The sequence below is a fragment of the Trachurus japonicus genome, chromosome 8 (genome assembly GCF_045865225.1).
Source record: "Trachurus japonicus isolate A0001 chromosome 8, Traja_1.0".
Lineage (NCBI taxonomy): Eukaryota > Metazoa > Chordata > Actinopteri > Carangiformes > Carangidae > Trachurus > Trachurus japonicus.
In genome coordinates, this window is record NC_140914.1 from 9,584,164 (window position 1) to 9,604,094 (window position 19,931).

At 39.1% G+C, this 19,931-nt stretch overlaps 2 protein-coding genes across 3 annotated transcripts; one reads left to right on the forward strand and one right to left on the reverse strand.

Annotated features, from left to right (window-relative positions):
• Positions 1–5,035: 5,035 nt before the first annotated feature.
• Positions 5,036–9,453, reverse strand: pctp (phosphatidylcholine transfer protein). The gene is made up of 6 exons (XM_085783651.1): positions 9,248–9,453; positions 8,036–8,153; positions 6,950–7,029; positions 6,688–6,859; positions 6,191–6,258; positions 5,036–5,434 (listed from the first exon to the last, which is right to left on the reverse strand). The coding sequence occupies exons 1-6, from the start codon at positions 9,374–9,376 to the stop codon at positions 5,360–5,362; spliced, it is 642 nt and encodes a 213-aa protein (XP_085639777.1). The 5' UTR covers positions 9,377–9,453; the 3' UTR covers positions 5,036–5,359.
• A 767-nt stretch (positions 9,454–10,220) lies between these two features.
• On the forward strand, positions 10,221–14,252 carry tmem100a (transmembrane protein 100a). 2 transcript variants are annotated; one of them, XM_085783653.1, is made up of 2 exons: positions 10,221–10,477; positions 12,916–14,252. In XM_085783653.1, the coding sequence occupies exon 2, from the start codon at positions 13,005–13,007 to the stop codon at positions 13,407–13,409; it is 405 nt and encodes a 134-aa protein (XP_085639779.1). In that variant the 5' UTR covers positions 10,221–10,477; positions 12,916–13,004; the 3' UTR covers positions 13,410–14,252. The 2 variants fall into 2 exon arrangements, with proteins under 2 accessions (XP_085639779.1, XP_085639778.1); XM_085783652.1 differs by having other exon boundaries at positions 12,924–14,252.
• The last annotated feature ends 5,679 nt before the right edge of the window (positions 14,253–19,931 follow it).

Consider the following 19,931-nt stretch of genomic DNA (forward strand, 5'->3'; position numbering starts at 1 on the left):
ATAATAAGACAGCATCTTTTGTATAACCTCCAGTGTCTGTTATTTTTCAAGTAAATTGGTCCTAAATGTCCTTAGCTCAACTTCAGATCTCCCTCTTGATTCAGAATCCAACTGTACTGTGTAAAATTTGATTTTTTTTTCCATTTGGTTCACATTTACATTTATAGCCTATATTGTGACTGTGTTTTCAGGCATTAAGCTTGTTCATGTTACAGTGGCATATTTGAGCCATGGACCAGGAGTTGAGGTTGTCCAAGATGCACAAGTAATATGTACCTTTCACCACCAGAGGGAGTAAAAACATCACAGATCAGCGAGCTGACAGGCAGTGACATTTCATGCAAATGCATTTCTGCACATAGCAGCCTTGTACTGAAAATTTGTGGTCCTTCCATAGTAAACAGCACATTTATGGGCATAATGGCGCCTGGAAAAAAACATTCTTTTCATGGCCTACTGTGGGAAATATTTTAACGTGTGTTTTATCACTCTGGACTGTTAAATTTAATAGCATTAGTAAATCATGTAAGATCACCGTTATCATCATTTGATTAATGTTACAATAATTTATTTTGCCATGGTGAAAATGGACTGAAGCATAACAAGGTATGAACCAGAGCAATACGGGGATGTCTTTATTGTCTATATATCACTGAGAGAAATGAGATACAATAATTATCCACTATGAAAGAGAAACAATAGCGTCTAGGGACGACAGGATACAAATAAATGGCTGGTTGTGTCCAAAGTAGGTGGAGTGAGCAAGAATAAAAGAGCTGCTGTACAGAAGGGACAATTTAGTTCAATAATGGGGCTGAAATTGGTTTTGCTGCTGTCTTTTTTTGTAATAAAACCCACATCACATTAAACTTACAAGTCTGCTTGTCTACAAAACATATTGAGGAGGATCTGAAATGATCTGTCCCCAAAAAAGATTTCTCTGTTACGCTGACTGACCAAATGTCTCCTTTCAAACTAGACATGCATAATATTAGACATTTTATGACAGCTATTCTCCCTAGTTTGCTCATAAGCTGTATTATATAAAACACTACTTAAATTTGCTACAAAAGATTATATCTGAAACTGATGTTTGTCATAAACACTTGGGATGTTAATTACCATAATAATATATGACCCACTCTCCACAGTCGTTATTATTTTGGACTAAAATATACCAGTGTTGCTTAACATTATTTCTCAATTAATGTTAGTTATGTGTGGTTATGGGTTAAACACACCAAAATACAAGATCATGATGTTTTGTACATGATCTGCAACCTATTACAGTATTTTGCTTTTATAGTGCCTGATGAAGCAGGAGCAAAGATCCAGTCTAATGATGATGGTAGATGGACAATAGGGAGGGAGTAAAGACCACCAAAGCTATCACTGCACCACCAGCAAAGTGACCTCATAGGAAACTACAACCATCTTCTTCCATCAGGAAACATCTGGGCCAGCACTAGTTTCACGACTCATCAGCAAAGAGAAAAAAAAGACACAGGGCACAGGGGTGGGAGGGCGTGAGGGTGTGTCATGGCTAGGGAGGGGATGGAGGTCTCTGGCCTGGTTTCATTTATGCCTCTGTGGTAGAAGAGTAATCAGGAGCATTATAGAGGCAAAAAGGAAATGACCCTGTAATTCATTGTTTCCACTGAGAACTCCACAGAGACAGCGAGAGGTGAACGAATGTATATCAGGTCTATAATTCAAAATGTTCTACAGTGTAGTGTATTGTCCAAATGAAAGATAAAGACACCAGTCACTCATAAGAGATACAGCTCTAAACCACTTTAAGACTTCTTTACATCACGTCACATTAAAATGCCAGTGATAAAAGTCAGTTTCCAACCTGCAGCAGCCTTGTCCGCAAAACATGACACTCCAGCCTTCTCAGGATGTGGCAGTCTATTCCCATACTTTGCTTTTGTGTACAGAAACACCATCTAAGGATCACCTGTTGAAGACAGAAGACACTTTAATGACCCACTTCAATATTTCCAGCTGCAGCTTTGAAATTCTTCTTCAGTATCACACACCAGGGAGAAGATCTCACTGACCCTCTGCAGGAATAAATCACAAATCACTTGTTCACTATTCTTTGGTTTGGCAATGTCTGCCTCAAGAGAGGCCAACTTTTGTCTTGTAAATGTCTTATATAATTTTGTTATCATGCAAAACATTTTGTAAAAACACATTATAATATAATGGGATCAAGCCAGAGGCGTATTTTCTCATCACAGTGACAGGAACAAACGCGGAGGTGGTAAAAACATTTTAACTCAGCGAAGCGCAAAACATCTTTAGATTGCACAACGTTTGATGTACCTATCAATCAAAGCATGTTGATTAGATGAATACTTATGGAGTCTCAGTTTGGCTGAAATCTTCATATCATTCAACAAATAATCATTGTATTTCATCCAATTTGTGAAATAAGTCCAGAGCTCCAGACTAACTTTTTTTACTGGGTGCACAGTGGCCCTTAACTTAAAATTTATAGAGCACAAACATTAAGTTTAGGGGCACAAATCAACTTGTGAAGCAAATATTCACATTTACTTTACTGCAAGATGAAACATTTGCACTGTCTTAAATTATAGGGGCATTTAGGGGCAGTCTGGAGCCCTGCTGAAGTCCTAAAGTATTCTGAAGCTTTCAAAATTGTTGTTAGGTCTGTTACATGGGATAAAGGCTAAAAAAAAAAAATGAATATAAGAATATGAATTACAACTTCTTCACTCTTAAAGGTTGTTAGTGTAAGTTAGCAAAAATGTGGGTTGTATAGCTCACCTTCATCTGATTAAACCATACTACAGTCTATGGATTAAACTAGTTAAAGTTGTATGGTTACACAAATGTCCTCAGATAAAACTCCTGCTGCTTTTTAAAGGTTTTACATGTCAACTTTGGTCACACTCAGAAACAAACATCACTAGATTAACCAGCTAGCTAGCTTAGCAAAGGGCTGTCATAGCAAGGCAGCGAGCTTGCTCAAGTCTAGCAACAGCCCAGTTCAACACACGTTACTATGGAGATTTGCCCAGGTAACGAGTGAACCACCGACATAGGAGTTAAAATCTCAAGCAGATAATCATTACAGAAGATAACAGATTATAGTCACTTGTAGCTCCAAAGTGTGAGTGTCTAATAATAGGCCTACTCTGTTTTCCCTCCAAATCTGTTAAATTATAACAAGAGTATTTTAAAGCAAAGAAATACAATTTAGGCCTAACGTTAGTTACTGTAACGTTACCTCCATAACATTAAAACCTGCTTCAGTACAGACAACTGGTTGAATAAATAATCCACTCACCAGCAAAACATACAGTAAAGAGAGGTCGTAAAAAAAAAATCAACTTACAAAACACGGCAAAAGGTTTTTAGACAATTCCCTAGTCCCAAAAGTTGATGAATATTTGGTTCTTACCGACAACAGCAGCAGCACCCTACTCCTCCTCCTGGTTTGCCAAAAGCTCCGCGTTGGAAAGGAGCCATTTTTTAATTTACCCGCCGGCAACAACAGCACCTGACCAGTGATGCAGGTTTGATTGATTGGCCAATCAGAGGCCTCAGTAGTCCACATGTTTGTAGTCTCGTTTTGTTTTTTTTCTAAGGTTGCAACTACTAGCTACATATTTTTTTCTTTCTTTTTTCTTTTCTTTTTTAACAATATCCAAAAAATATACAATATGTACTTCCAATCAAATGTTTGGACTCAACTTCTCTTTTTTGAGTAGGCCTAAGTTTTAGTTTTTAGATTTTTCAATGTAGCCACCTTTTGCTTTGATGACAGATTTTTGCACACTTTTGATTCTCTCATCAGCTTCATGAGGTCATCACCTGGACTGATCTTCCAACAGTCTTGAAGGAGAGGTGCTGAGCACTTGTTGGATGTTTTGCTTTTACTCTGTGTCTCAACCCCAAACCATCTCAGTTGGGTAGAACGTCTCTGGTTTAGGTCAAGTGACACACTTTTGTGTTTACAATATGATTCCATGTGTTCCTTCAACAGTTTGATGCCTTATGTATGAATCTACAATGTAAAGAGTAATTAAAAAAACGAAAGAAAGACCACTGAATGAGAAGGTGTGTCCAAACTTTTGACTGGTAATATATGTAAAATAGCCTATATTAGTAATGATAAAAAGGCACTCATAACAAAAAACTTACTCCTTGTACATATACAGGTACAAGTATGGAGCCAATACATTTTATTTTATTTTTAACTAGTTAAAGAAGGAAAAAACATTAGAAGTAAGAAAACTTCCAAATAAAATGTTCAAACAAAGTAGTTTGAAGAGATGTGGACCATGACGAGAGAAACAGGTCTGTACTGAAAAAAAGTCAGGTCTTTTCATTTCAATTTAAAGTTTATTCATTTCTTTAACATAGCAATATTACACAGTAATAGTCATTTCATCATCAGATTAGAGGTATGGCCTAAATACAGTACTACCTTAGATACTGTATCCTTGACCATATGCATTCATAATATTATCTTTGCATAAGTAGTGAACCCAAAGAAAAGAGGCTTAATTCCTCTACAAGTACAGATTTGTCGTTTTCACCTCAATATTGTACATGAGCGAATTCAAGTGAATTGAATTGGACATTAAGATGATTCCAGTGTCAACAAATTAAAATTATACTGCATGTATCGCATTTAACTTACACAGTAAAGAAAATTCAAACGAGTGACTAAGACCAATACGAGAAGCTCCAACTAATCATTGTCTCACCATAGCACCCAAGGTAATGATACATTTTATGTTTTTGTACAAACAGTTGCTTAAAAATATACTATAGTGTGAAAGCTCCAAAGTCCTGGAGGGGGCTGGAGCTTACAGAGATTCCAGTGTCAACAAATTAAAATTATACTGCATGTATCGCATTTAACTTACACAGTAAAGAAAATTCAAACAAGGATAAGTGACTAAGACCAATACGAGAAGCTCCAACTAATCATTGTCTCACCATAGCACCCAAGGTAATGATACATTTTATGTTTTTGTACAAACAGTTGCTTAAAAATATACTATAGTGTGAAAGCTCCAAAGTCCTGGAGGGGGCTGGAGCTTACAGAGATTGCACAGAAAAGACAATACAATATTGGATATTACAGCACAATGGAACATAACTGATTAGGTTCAATTGATTATCCAGCCTATCTAGCAGGTTGGCAGTTCATGCAGATCATGCCTGAGGAAACAGCATGCTAGCATCCCACACCATGCCCCATTCACCTCAAGTCAAATTTGAACATAAAAACATTACAATATCTCCCAAAAAAACAGAAAGAAAATAAAATGGATCAAAGCCCTTGTGTGCGAGGCTCCTGTCCCGTCAGCTGCGTTCATTTCTTCTGGCAGTAGGATTGGTAATTGCCGCAGGCCTTCTGCATGTCTGTCAAGAAACCTGGAACCCCACTCTGTTTCACAAAAAAAAAAACAGACAGAGAGGATCTGTCAGTGAGCGTCACAAACACATGTGCCAACGGGTCCCACCCAGGAGGGGCAACGAACTGAGCAGCTGCTGACATCACCCAGCCGCACATCTGCAAACAATAACGCAGAAGAACCATAAAGCAGGCGGAGGGATGGAGCTCTACGAGGCCTGTGAGTGAACCCTTTTATGTAGGGCAACAACAAACATGTGTACATTTCAAAGATCATGATGTGTTGGTGGGAAATGGTCCCGTCACGATTCCCATGCTGGTGAAAGTTCGAGTATCCATAATTTCTATAAGTCTAAACACATTATATTTGGGGGGAGAAATACCACACAATAACTCTCGGACTTAGTGGAATAAACACCTATTTAAAGGCTTTTCTTTCTTTAATCTAACATCAAACTCTGAGCATCAATGGCACAGCTAAAGGCAGACAAAAAAGCACAAGCACAATGAGTCACATTCAAAACAAAAACATTTAAAAAGATTAAAATCAATCAATTCTGCAACTCTGATGTTTGACAGGAAGCCTTGATTCAACCCACACAGGTTGAGTCACACTTGATTTATCCCTGTGAGGGGGAAATTCTCCACATGTGACCCATCTGTAACTGTTCAGTGAAGCCTTTGCCCCAAAGCTACTTAATGGGTTAATCAGATTTAAGGAGGTTGCACGTTGCATTTTTTTTTTCTGTGTGTTTATGTACTGTAGTACTGCAGTCAAATGGGACTCACCTTAGCTGCCCAGTTCACCAGCCAGACAGGAATCATACCACCGGGGTTGTCAAAGTAATTCAGGAAAACTGAAATAAAGCACATTAACACAGTGATGATAATGGAGCTTGCAACAGTATCAAGCAGATTTCATCGAATCAAACTGATTATTTTATTTTGGCATATATTTGCCCAAAAATGGTGTTAAATAGTATTGGTGAAATATAAAAACCGATATTGCAATATTAATCTTCTCCATACTGCCCGGTCCTGTCACTCCATTACATCTCCTCATGTAAATTAGAAGTTTGTATGTTTACTGTGTGCATGCATAGGTTTTTTACATCATTTAAATGGCTTAAACATCCAATGAAAAGTCAACTTCTTCATTTAATTTCATTTATAATGTTGTTTCTTTATGCAAACCATGAAACCAGCTAAACATTTTATCACTCCTTTCTGTGCAAACATAAAAAAGGATGACAGTAGCATCATTACATTCGCTCATCTTGTGTTACCTCTAGTTCCACAGGCACCGTCGCTCTCCAGGGCAACGCTCTGCTTGTAGTCTTTGACCCGCAGCACGCCGCTCTTTTCTGAACATGGCGTCTCTGGAGAGCTTTTGGCCAGGATCACCCAGATCTTCCTGCCGTCCACATCCAGGTCTTTCCTCTCCCTGACGTACACATACTGAGGTTCGTGCTGTCAGGGAAGATACTCTGTGAAAGTGTGTCCCATAACTACATTTGATCAGGGCGTAAACATAAACCAGAAGGATACGTCCCTGTTCGACAGAGGGAACGGGTATTTCACTTCCCAGTAGATCGCCGACTGTCCTTCGAAGTCTTTCTCATAGAGCTCTGAATAAAGACAAGACAAAAACATTTAGTAAAACGCTTTCAGATGATATAAAACTTGTATTTCTGTGATCTGAGAGGATACTTTAAATGAGAAAATCCATGCTCATGTTTAAATGATGCAAGAAAGACAGACAGCACCAAAAAACTGTAGTCTGTTAGCTTGTGTTTTTGTAAACCCAGGTCTAGGAAATCTAAGGGTGTTTACAAGACCTTTTGCCCAGCTTGATAATAGAGGGTGGGAGTAGATAAGTTTCACTTCTTCCCACTGCTTTTGGGATATGAAGAATTCAATCATCATGTAGTATTTTCATTTTTCATGTGTTGTCTTTTGTAAAGTATTTATTTGTTATGCCTGTCCATTACTGTATTATTTTATTATTTCCTTTTACATGTCCGAAATAAACTGAAAACCAAACTAAAACTAAACTAAACTAGTGCTATTTCAAAGTTTGTTACTTTGTCCATCAGATAGTATTGACTGACTGATTTGCAAAATAAGTCATTTCCCTTTGTTGATCAAGTTCTGTAAAAAAACAACAACAAAAAAACACTTTGATGGGGAAAAGCTATAGCTAGGCTATAAGGGGAAGACAAAAATAACTCCACCACAAACAGCAAGTCTATCCAAAAAGAACATCCTAAGACAGGGTAGTTACTTCTACAAAATCATTTGAAGTTTGTTGACAGTATTTGAATCCAGTTGTTTCTAATAGAATATGTAACTACGTGACTATATGACTACGAACCAGAGCAACAATACAACATGTTACCTTGTCACTGTAGTGGTGCATGAAGACAAGAGTCAAAAATGAAATATGTTACTTACAGAACTGAAACATTAGGCTACGACAACAAGAGGCTACATATTCGCTGCTGTAAACAATCAATTAAACATCTATTGAAACTAATCTGAATGCAATGACTAGTCCATTTCTTAGGCTGAGGATGTATGAGGGTGATTTGACTTGGACCGTGAACCTCGTCCTGCCATTTCTTTCTTTTTTACCTTTCACATATCCATCCCAATGTTTACGATAGGTCAAGTCCATGTAGACATCTGCACACAGCTCTGGGGTGCAGGTGGTGAGCACACCAAAGACTTTGTACTCATAAAGTCCAGTTTCCTGTAAACAGCACATGAAAGTTCGGTGTTCGAACTGCAGGCTGCAAGCCACACCCCACAGTATGCAACTAATCCCAAACCACATAACTCTGATTACAGCCTCTCCGCGTCACACCCTGTCTCAGTCCAAGTGAGGAAGTGTTGTTGGATTTGATTCAGAAGGTCAGATACAGTTAACACCCTTAACTGCCATAACAGCTCTTGTCACAAGTTTTGACGACTCTGTGGCTGAATTTGTGTCGGTCTGATGAGGAAGCAATCCCATACCAAACTCCATTCAGAAAACCATCCATTTAAAGTTGCTTTGGTTTCTCTTTGCAGTGGACATAGTATCTTAAAACTATTACTCTGTTGATACTAGAATTGTGTATTGGGTTTTTTTTTTGGTTTTTTTTCTTACATTACAGGAATATGTTGGTGAGAATTCAGTGTTATTGACTGAACTTAATGGTGAAGGACATATTTCTATGTATTGCATTGTTTTGTTTTTAGATTTATGTATTGTATGATTAATTTTTCTTGCATAATTGAAACCAAATCGCATTTGATTTAGGCCTATGTAAAGTTTATACTTTGATTTTAACATTACTGGCTTCAATCACTGAATTTGAATAACTTCTATTCAAATTCAGTTTCAAATTGTTGAGGACTGCTGCTGAGATTTTTCAGAATAATGCCGAGCTGCAACGTGGATTGCATAATTATATAACCATATTGAATAAAGCTGCAGCAGCCGTGCATATCTGTCCCATTGGTGAGGCAGTAATTAATCAGCAGGTTTCTGAATGGGTTTTGGTGTGACAGGAGTCAATAAGGAAAAACACACCAGCTCCTGCTCAGTTTCCGGGGATGTTTCCCATTTTTGCCGCTAGGATACCGACACCAATGCTTTAATGCATTTTGTTACAGAAAAAATAAATTAGCCCACAGATAAAAATAAATAAATAACAATATCACATCATTTTGGGAAAAGAGGGAGTGAGAAGCAATGATGCTAGTGACGCTACAGGCCGATAGGAACTCACTCATTCATTCGGTTAGCAGCCACTTCCTGCTGTAAAGAAAACAGCACTTTTGACTAATGCTCGTCGGTACCTTGTCATAGAGGCGGTAGATTTTGACGCCCATGGTCTCGGTGAAGAGCTCCCATCCTCCGTCCAGCTGCGGCTCGTCCAGCTCCCTCCACGCGCCCTGGAACTCCTCATCTGTAAACTGCAGCGACATGACGGCTCGCGGCTCCTCTCTGACACTAATCTGTCACCCAGCAACCAGCCCAACACCGGCTTCCGGGTGTCACCTTCAAAATAAAAGAGGCAATGATGGCGCAAAAAAAAAAAAAAAAAAAAATCCAATTAAGAAATTAGATTGAATTAATTAAATTAATAAACATATAGTTGCTGTTGCATTGACACAAATCTATGAAGTTGAAGACACAGGAATACAGAATTACACCTAGGCTACTTTATTGTGAACACTGACTCTGATGTTTAAGCTTACACATGACACATTTTATCTGTGGAAAATTATAAATTACATGCTTAATGTTCTCATGTGCACCATAGAACAGTTAGTTTTGAGTCACATGCACACTGAATGTGACTGAAACATAGTAGCCTACTGTAACTGTTTGATTTCACAATAATGCTACTTTAGGTTGGACATACAAACAGTTTATCAAGTGCTATAGGCACTGTATGTTCTTATAACCAAATCTAAATTCTGCAATCATGAAAAACAAACAAGTAACAACAAAAAAAATAAAAATAAAACCAGAAACAGACCAAATAAATTGTTGCATCAATTTGCTTCACCTTCACATTTCTGCCCATTATCTTTATTAGCCTAATTTCTTATTACAGAATTAAAAAATAATAGGCTAATAATAATAACAACGGAAATACACAAATAGGGACTTCAAAATAAATGCATCCAGTAAACTGCAAAGTCCTTACAAATGATTCGCAGCAACACGCGTTTTAATTTGAAATGCGAGACGGAAACAGGTTATTTCTCTAACTATTGTGAGCTTCACAGTCATCGATACTTGAAATTGTTGCTCTCAATGGGAATGGCAGTGAGGCTCATAACCTGGGGGACACCACAGTCGGACGTGTCTCATGAATGGGAGTCAGGTTCCCCTGCCGGAGGAGACGCTGTTGGCTGCGGGCTTCTTGAGCTCTCAGAGGAAAAACAACATTCACTTTTCATTAGATCGATGTGATTGAATATTTTATGAGCGGGTTTATTCAGAGACAAGTTTCACCGCAGCGCAGGAGTCTGTACACCAGTGAGGACACTGGACACGACATGGAAAACAGCTGAGAGGTATAAACTTCACTTTTCTGTTTTCTATTCAAAGCTTTGTCGAACATGTCATGAAGAGTCACCGCACTGAAAATAGAGAGAAGTTTGAGTTTGTTTAATGTTAAAACAGACTGCTCATCTTTTACCAGCTGTACTGAGGTAATCCCGTAGTTTACACGGCGGTGCTGCAGATTCATTTGCTGAGAATTTAGAGGACTTATTCTTAAAATAACAGCTTTAGGCTGAGCTTTAGTTACAGTAAACAAACCTCTAACTTCAGTATTTAACACTAACACTTGTTTTATCTAAAAAAACAGCTGAACAGACTTGATCCTCCTCTGATGATGGTTTTATTGCTGTTTTTCTTCCCCTAACTACTCCCTTTAATTTATCCTTGACCACAAACTCCACTTAAATCTTCAGTCTGTGCGATGAGATGTTGATTAATCTGCCACCATTTTAATAATTTATATATTGAATGTATTTTTTTTATATTCTGTGCTTCTTGCATTGACATCACTATTATTCATCATCATTATTCATTATAGTCTGACATGTCATAGAAAAAATTATTGGCAGATGACAGTAAATTGATATGACAGTATGAGAGGAATCACAAACACAACTTGAGGTGATGGGAAGAAACATCATCAGTATAGACATTAGACAAGTTGTTTTTCTAATCAGATGAAGAATCAATTATCTGATTACAGGTTTTTATAATGAGACACTTCTGTTTCCAGTTTCTAACAGAACTGATACAAACCAAGTGGGAATCAACGCAAGTTAGAGCAATGATTCCCAATTCCTATAGTGAAGTCATAGGCTACGTGTAGACCCTTATGACCCATTATCAATGATGTTTCCTTCTCATGCTGGTTTGTTCTGAAGAGTTGTTAAAATGCCAAAGTCTCCAGTGTTTCTCCAAAGGGATTTAAACATAAATGATTCTTCTTCTTTTTTTCCGTCTAAGTAAACATCTTGAGACATGTCGGAGTTATCTGATGACCACCAACAGGGCTTTAGCCAAGATGTGGAAACACTTATTGAGTCAACACAGTGATTCCCCCACACTTAGAAAACAGGCAACAGATGCCAAAGTGAAACTTTCTAAGTTTCTTTTAATTGCTTTATTTGCTTTACGCAACATGTGTTTTTTTTTTTTAGATAGGGTGTGGACTTCTCTTTTCTACCTGCTACTACTCTCACCCCTGTCACCACACATTGTTTGCATTTAAAAAAACAAATGCAGACTCTTCAATGCCTGTTTATCCTTGATAGGCTATAATCTTTTATTGCTCCAAACATAATCAAATGTCAACCTGTTTGTGGTTCACTCTGTGTGGGTAAGACACACACATGGAGAAGGGGACAGGAAATGACAGGAAATGAAAGTAGAGACTCACACAGCTGAAACGAAAGAATAAAAGTAGTGCAACTATATTACTGGAGGTAAATCAACTTTTTTTCTTTTCATTTCTTGAGAGGAAAAAAATTTATATATTAAAAAGTTTTCTAGACGCAGATGTCTGCATACTGGGTCAACATTTGATTATCATCTGCTCTCTGAAAAGATCCTAGTGTTTTCTATTTCTCTAAGAGACTGAATATGCGTATCTCCAATCCTGAAAAGGTTGTTGGACGACAGGAAAACAATCGGTGACTGCAAAAGGGAACGTCAGACATGTTGTATTTTACAATGAGAATATATCAGAATATTGCAGTGAACCAAATTAACAAAAAAGAAATTCAAAGGTGTCTATACACAATGGACAATTTAGCTGGAGAAATTTACATAATTCTTAATTTTATAGTTTTGAAAGTTGCAGATTTCAATATATTGAGTCCAAATATACTCAAATTGGCCAACAACATACCAATTACCATTTACAGAAATGTATAAGCCACAACAGCATCAGTAGGAGCCATGACACCTTGGTGGGGCCTGACCGCCACAGTTCCCATAGTGAAGAAAGATTAAATAAGCCGTGTTTGAAAAACCCTGACAATGATGGAAAGTATAACTCAACCTGTAGCTACTTCCCACTTATTGTCACTCAGCATCTGAATCACATCTTTCCAGCAGCAGACGTGAGGGGGGGTGAAGAATGAGTGCTTGTGAAATTGCTGGTGATTTTGAAGCTCCTCGCATTTCACGGAGCAGTTTGTAATGTCATATCCTGCGCTCTCCAGGGAATGTCTCAGCTCGTGCTGGGCTGAGTGGTCCTGCGTCATTCAGACAAGTCCTCTGACTGGGTCAGGAGGCGGCTGGGACTGCGCCGAGGGGTTACATGGGTTTATTAAAGCAGCATGTGGTGGTCAGAAAGTGGAGGTGAATTGTGAAATGTTGGGTTGGGTTCCAACAAAAAGCATCTGCGTGGTCTTTTGTTTTCCCTTCTGCAATGCTGTGTCCAGTGTTGAGCAATAAAGTCTGACTGATGCTTTCTGTCTCCACACAGACTGCGAGATCCTAGCAAGGAAAAGGGGTAAAAGGGCAAGGCTGCCGAACCATCTGTGGTTGGTTAACTGAAGGCTGCCGGTCCCTGCGATGCCAGAAAACACTCCAAAGGACGCCATGAGAACACCTGCCACCCCGGAGAAGGCCAATAACAATGAGCGCCCTGTCTCCACTGCGACGACGGTCAACATCCCCCTGGTCAATGAGGTCCAGCTGACCGCAGCCACCGGCGGGGCGGAGCTGTCCTGCTATCGCTGCACCGTCCCGTTCGGCGTGGTGGTGCTCATCGCAGGCATCGTGGTCACTGCGGTGGCTTACAGCTTCAACTCCCACGGATCCACCATCTCCTACTTCGGCCTGGTGCTCCTCTCGGCCGGGCTGGTGCTCCTAGCGTCCAGCGTCGTCTGCTGGAAGGTGAGAATGGAGAGGAAGAAGGAGAGGAGACGGGAGAGCCAAACGGCCCTGGTCGTGAACCACAGGAGTATTTTTACCTGAACTGACTCAATGTGAACGTCACAAACTCTTGACTTCTAGGCCTGATCTTCAAATGATTCAGAGCTGGAGAACCAGCTGTATACAGATGTTGTCCTGTATGGCTAATGTGTGCGAGCACGAACTTCAGACACTCAAGGCCCAGAACTTAAAGCTTTGAAGACATTGTAAGGGATCTATTTGTCAAACAGACGCAGGAGCATCTGGCGAACTGGGAACGCAGCCAGAAGGAATGTATCACAATTAAGATGAATTACCACGGCGCAAAGCGATGTAGAGGAAGTCCCCCATTAATCTGCTGTTGGATGTGGCGGCTTTGATTGTAATGGGAGGGATTGTGGTTTTAAGAGCCCAGGAAAGGAGAGGGAAACTGGAAAAATCCAGGACAATGATTCATGCCTCATTTTCTACACTACCACTTGCACATATCTGTTATTGTTCATCTCACAGGGAGCGATTATGAATTGCCTATTACGATGGAAGTATGGTACTCTTAAAGATCTGCCGATATATTCTGTCCAGCACATACGATTAGATGGCAGGTGATGTTATACATACAGAGGGAATATTTAACCTTAAATATGTATTCACTTCAAGCACTTTGATCCTTCATAATCATCATAATCTGTATTAACAAATTCAAATAAGTGATACATCCAAATGTTGAGTACTATTGCTTATTACGGTGAATATGGAACATTTAAATAGTTAAAATTGTGGCAATGATCTTCTTGTCTACTGTGTACCTCCATATTGTAAAAAAAATATATGTTTTGTTTCAATGTAATCTTTTGCATGTATCAACAGGACGTCATGAGGTTTAATAAACTCATAAATGCACAAACATGTAAAAGGTGTCACAGTTGAGAAAAGGAGATTGAATGGGGTTAGCACAGCCTAGCATTGCCCATTATTTTGTGTTGGATTTTTTTAATTGTAACTTTTCTGCTTTAATGCAATATGAAATTGGTGAAAATGCAATGCGCGCTACATTGATCAAGCTATAGACCATCATGCATTGCAGCCAGTCTTCTCACTAACAGGCTAGTTGCTAACGTTAGCAGCATATCAAGGACAAGATGGCATTCATCATCATTACAAGCAAATCAGAGTCATATTAAAAAAGAAGAAACTGATAAAACAGTAAAAAAAACTGATTAAATGTAATAAAAAAGATGCCTCAATTCCCCCATTTGTGATGCAGCCATTTATGTGACAGAAATAATTATTATAAATTGCCTACATGAGGCATAATTATGCAGCCATTTAATATTCAGTCATTGTCCAGAATGGCTCAGCTGCTGTCTGCACTTGATCAAGGCTTGGACTTCCCTATTGACGGGCTCCAGCTTTAGCATGGGTTATAAGATACAGGCAGCAGGCTCATATGGTTTAAACCCTGTCAACCTCGCTGTAATGACAACACTGCTGGAGGATGCATACGGTCTTTACACTCAGTCGCTGTCTGTCAAATAAATAGTTCCAGGACTTCACCACCCAGCACCTGGTTTCTACATACAATGTGTTGATTGATCAGCTTTTGCAACATTGATAAGCGTATTTCACTGTTTCTCCCTGGACATAACACACAGGTATAAAACAATAGGCCTCTTTTAATCTATATAGCCGTTTTCATTACCACATTATCACTGTGGCATTTTCTTATTGAATATGAGACAATGTGGGGCAGAAACAAACAACACTGGTGAGAAGGCCTGAGTTTATTAACAAGCTGATGCCACCTGCCACAGTGAATTAGTCCGGCTTTCAGTGTTTATAGGAAACGTGACGTCAGTGTTTGTGTTTCTGAGAGATGGTTTATGGGCTGGAGAAGTGATGAGTTATTATATTAACATTCAGCTCTCGGCCTTTCGGCACTGAATTGAAGGAAATGTGACGTACATGGGTGTGCCTGAGTCTTCACACACAAATATACAGACTCCTGCTTCATGTTGATTATTTCAAATAATCAAACCGAATGAGGCAAGAATGTCTCGCTTTGACCTGTTATATCATTGATAGTGCAGTTTTGCCCAGACAAAGGGAACAATAATTGATTCTCTTTCTGAATGAGGAGGTTAATTGATAGATTTATAGTCTATCTCCAGTAGTCCAATCCACTGCCTGACTCTTAATCATTTTTTATAACATTTCACATTTCAGGATATAAATTCTCTGTGGTAAAAGGAAGTTGAACTCTCCTGTTTGACCCTGTTAAGTTTAAAATTAGCCTGGACGTGGAAGTATATTTATAGGCAGCATTTGCATTGCTATGCGTCCCTGTGACACCAGACACTACAACTAAATGGTTTCCTTGCGTCAGAGGAGAACCTACAACACACTTTGTCACTTTTGCGAGATCGGCTATAGGCTGGTACCGTATGGACGCGCAGCCCGGATCGGTAACACGTTTATGGGACACATGTGACAGGGTGAGGCGCCTCCTCCCTGTTTGTCAGGTTAGAGGAGGGCCGTCTGAAGCTGGAAAAATGGGTGACTTGATATGAAGTTTGACAGGTGCTCTCCACCAGTGTCTTCAGCTTCTTTACACACTGCTGACACCTTTTTGTGCCCCACATGGTTGTCATTTCACTCAGCGCCACACTGCCACATTAGTGTATTGATAAATAGCAAAGAACTCAAGTCATCCAAGTGGAATTAACTACAACACAACAATGATGAGGACATACTCAAGAAATGCATATAAAATGTCTAGGGTAATGAGCTAAAGCAGAAATATTCACAGTATGAACTTGTGATTGTTGGAAAAGGAAAGATAGGATAGAAAGGGTTGGTAAAGGAAATAAATAAGGACAGATAGAAGAAGCACTCAACATAACACAAAAGAAAGATAAAAGAGATAAATGAAAGAAGGATAAAGGAAGAAAGGCGGGATAGAAAAAAATAAAGAAATCAAAGGGGAAGTGGAAAGAAGGAAGGAAGGAAACAATGAAATCTGGAACGATAAGAGACAAGGAAAGAAAAAGGAAAGGAAGGAAGGAGGGACAAAAGTGGCTGTATATAGGAAGAGAACAAAGGCACTGAAGGTAAGAATGAGTTCGAGAAAAAAGAAAGACTGATAGAAAGGTGAGAAGAAGAAAAAAAGATAAGGAAAGGTCCAGAGGAAATAAGCTAACAAGGAAAGAACGAAAAATCAAAGATAAAGAAAGGAAAGGGACAGCCAGAGGGGAAAACAGAGAGTAAAAAACAGAGAAGGGCAGGAAGGACATGATGAGTGAAAGGAATCAAGGTAGACAGAACACAGATAGATGACAACAACAACAAAAAAATTAAAGACAAAAGTGGAAGCAAGGAAATAAAAAAGGATGGAAGAATAAGAAGACAATGACAGAACGAATGAAAGTCTCATGGTAGAGCTTATCTTCTAAGTTTGTTGAATATTGTGGATTTAACCGTCAAGTTTCCCCCTGAGAAGCAGAAACACAGTCCGTTCAGCTCTGGCACAGATTCCCTCAAACAAAGGAAGAAGTCAAACACAGAACAAACTCAAGTCTGAAATTCCAGACTTCAACACAACCGATTGCACATTGTTCAAATCCAACACAATTAAACATAATGAGCTCAGCAGCGTTACAGGGATCCCGGTCAGTTCAGTCCAGCTCTGTAACAGAACAGCTGTGCCCACGTAGCACGAACAGGCTGAAGCTGACCTGACCTGACAGCTCTCAGATCAGCTGACCGGACTGAACTGGACTTGGTTATTTTGTCCGTCGACGACGACGTGGAGCCAGATGTTTTACTTGACCTGGTTCAGCTCATCTGAATGTCAACATTTTTCTACAGTCATCTGTTGCTGGACAAGGAACAAAAGGCCTGAAGGAGCTGATAAGATCTGTTAGGAAAAGTGTTTTTTGGAAAGTGAGTAGACGAAGATGACAGATTGAAACCAAACACAGGAGAACTGAGATGATTATTTCCAATAGACTTCTCTGTTGCTTATTAGGATGGAGTTTTTTTTGGTGCATAATCAAATCCTAGTTTTTGGTCTCTGTTGGGTTTACAATTAATAACATTAGCCTATCAAATCTCATGGTATCCATCATAACGCCATGTCAGTATATGTTGATTTTACAAGAAAAACATATAAACACATGTGTTTGAATAAACTTAACTTATGTTTAAATTAAACATTATAAACATATGCATACATGGAAGAAATACAGTATAGATTTTTAATATGTGTACATATACAGTACAAATCTTATTTCATGTCATTTATAAACTTGAAAGAAGATGTCTATATGTGATGATAAGAAATTACCTTATACAAAACATATATGGCAACGTCCTAATTGTTGTATATGTCATATATTACATTTCTGTATCGGCTTAGACTTCACTTTGACATTGGTGCTCTGAGCTGGTGCTAGTTTGCTAATTCACACCAAAATCAAAGTGGATGTAAGGCTTGGAGATGAGTTGTCCAATAAATGTCTTTGCCTGTTGTCATCTCTGGGTTATTCACAGCCAGTGCCACACTGAAATATACCGAAATATACACTTTTATACTGATGAGCCGAAACACTATTGAAACTTTAGAGAAAGTGATCAAACCAACATTCGATAGAACAGGCGGTAGACATATGTTGGGCAGAGTCCTGGATCTTTTCGTTCTTTTGGGTCACCCTGTCTTTCTGACAAACCTCTCCCACTCCAAGTTTATCAAAAAAGTGCAAAAGGACACAGTTTATGGCCTAAAATCAAAGTGCAAAAAACCTCTCCGCTTAACACAATAAGAGCCGGCAGCATTCTGCAGTGTGACGGTGGCTCTGCACGACAGTCTCTATCTTTGATTCTTTCATGTGCTGCCAGAGGTTCTTGGAGTGTCTGAAGCGTTGGCTGCCCACACTCCCACAGGGGCTGGCGGCTCGGATCGCCCTCATTCTCCCACGTAATAAAGAGACGGCTCTTCCTGACCAGTTCCTCCCATTTTTACAGTAAATCACATTTTCTCTCAAAGCTTTTGCATCAGCTTGTGAAACCCAAAACACAAGGGGCTTGCTAACTGTAACATATCCTTCATTTTCTGACTTACTTTAAGTAATGGGTCTTTGCAAATGCTCAGTTTATGTTAGTTTAAATGCTACGTATTTCACAACTACAACTTTTAGGGCCTATGTATGGAGTTTTTCTGTCTACTAGTGACTAAAAAAGACAGAAAATGTTGATTTTAAGATGAAAAAAGTGCAACTACTGTATAACACTGGTAGATTCATTTTTGTTGCTGGAACTAAACTTGGGTCTGCATCTTTTCACTAACCTTTAATTTGGGCATGTTTTGGAAAGTTTATTTAACTTGTCAGTAAGTAAACAAAACGGTTGAGATGCTCGTCTACAGCTTCAACACAGTTGTATACCATCATGGTTTAGTTTACATCTGTCTTTTCAGTAGAAGACAACATATTTACATTAGAGCGACAAAGCCAACCTGATATGTTAGATACAGTAAGGTGATTTGTCGAGTTCACACATGGCGAACACAAACTGCTGAGATCCATTTTCCAATAAACCACTTAAATATAGCTGCTTTTTTTATTCCCTGCTAATTTCTCTTCCCTTTCCTATTGTTTCTACAGTGCTCTGTCACTTCCTTATTGGACCCACGGCCGTAAAACTGTCACAAATTGTGGAAGTGTATGAACCCACCTAGAAGGGACATGAAGGTTTTTTACCACTTAAAAGTATTACACACATCATTAAGTGATCTCATTCATTTTTATTTACAACAAGGGTTTGTAAGAACTCAAAACTGATGTGTTTGTTCATGTTAACAGCAGCTGTAGCGCGCATAGTTTAATCCGATTATTGCTGCATCTCATCTGAATCCTCTCTGTAAACTTGAAAGTGGAGAAGAAGGAGGTCTCTTCATTAGAACAAAAGGGAAGTTAACACCCTGTTGTCAGTCCCATCACGTATCAAAGATGATTAGGTCCATATGTGTGAGGGAAAAGAAAAACTCATGTGCGCCTGTGTGAATCTGAACCGAGCTGCTGTTTTTACAGGCAGTTTGTTTGGCTTTTCCCCAGTATCGCCTCTTGTGACGCACATGCTTCGCAGAAGATGGGGAAACTTCATGCCAGTGGCCGGTGTGTCAGCATCTTACTCAGCCTCCCAACTGAAGAGGAGTCACAGGATGCTGTAGAAACATCTGTAAACATCAGGTAAAAACCCAGTGCTGCTGTGACACTGAGCTCTTTTTTAAACAATTCCCAGGAAAAGCTGCTCCTAATCTGCAGCCGCCTCCTCATGGACTCGGAGTCATGAAGAAACAGAGCTACAAGGATCTTTTTTCATTTTTATTAATCACCAATTTGCTCCTGCTTTCCTGAATTAAAATCTCCCATAAGCCCATTACGTAAATGTCTGATGAGAGCGGCTGAAATCAGTGTCATTAGTCACATATGATGTGGTTTGGACACAGGAAGATACAGGATCAATAAAATAAAGGCAGGGGACAGAATCATTATAATAAAGCCAATAAATGAGCACACATTATTTGAAACC

What these genes read in the sequence shown, in the direction of transcription:
- pctp (XM_085783651.1), bottom strand. Translation starts at nt 9,376, where the DNA reads ATGTCGCTGCAGTTTACAGATGAGGAGTTCCAGGGCGCGTGGAGGGAG. An exon ending in TCCCTCTGTCGAACAGGGAC is followed by an intron (nt 6,860 to 6,949) that starts GTATCCTTCTGG and finishes CACGAACCTCAG; the next exon opens with TATGTGTACGTCAGGGAGAG. An exon ending in TGGTGAACTGGGCAGCTAAG is followed by an intron (nt 5,435 to 6,190) that starts GTGAGTCCCATT and finishes TTTGTGAAACAG; the next exon opens with AGTGGGGTTCCAGGTTTCTT.
- tmem100a (XM_085783653.1), top strand. Translation starts at nt 13,005, where the DNA reads ATGCCAGAAAACACTCCAAAGGACGCCATGAGAACACCTGCCACCCCG.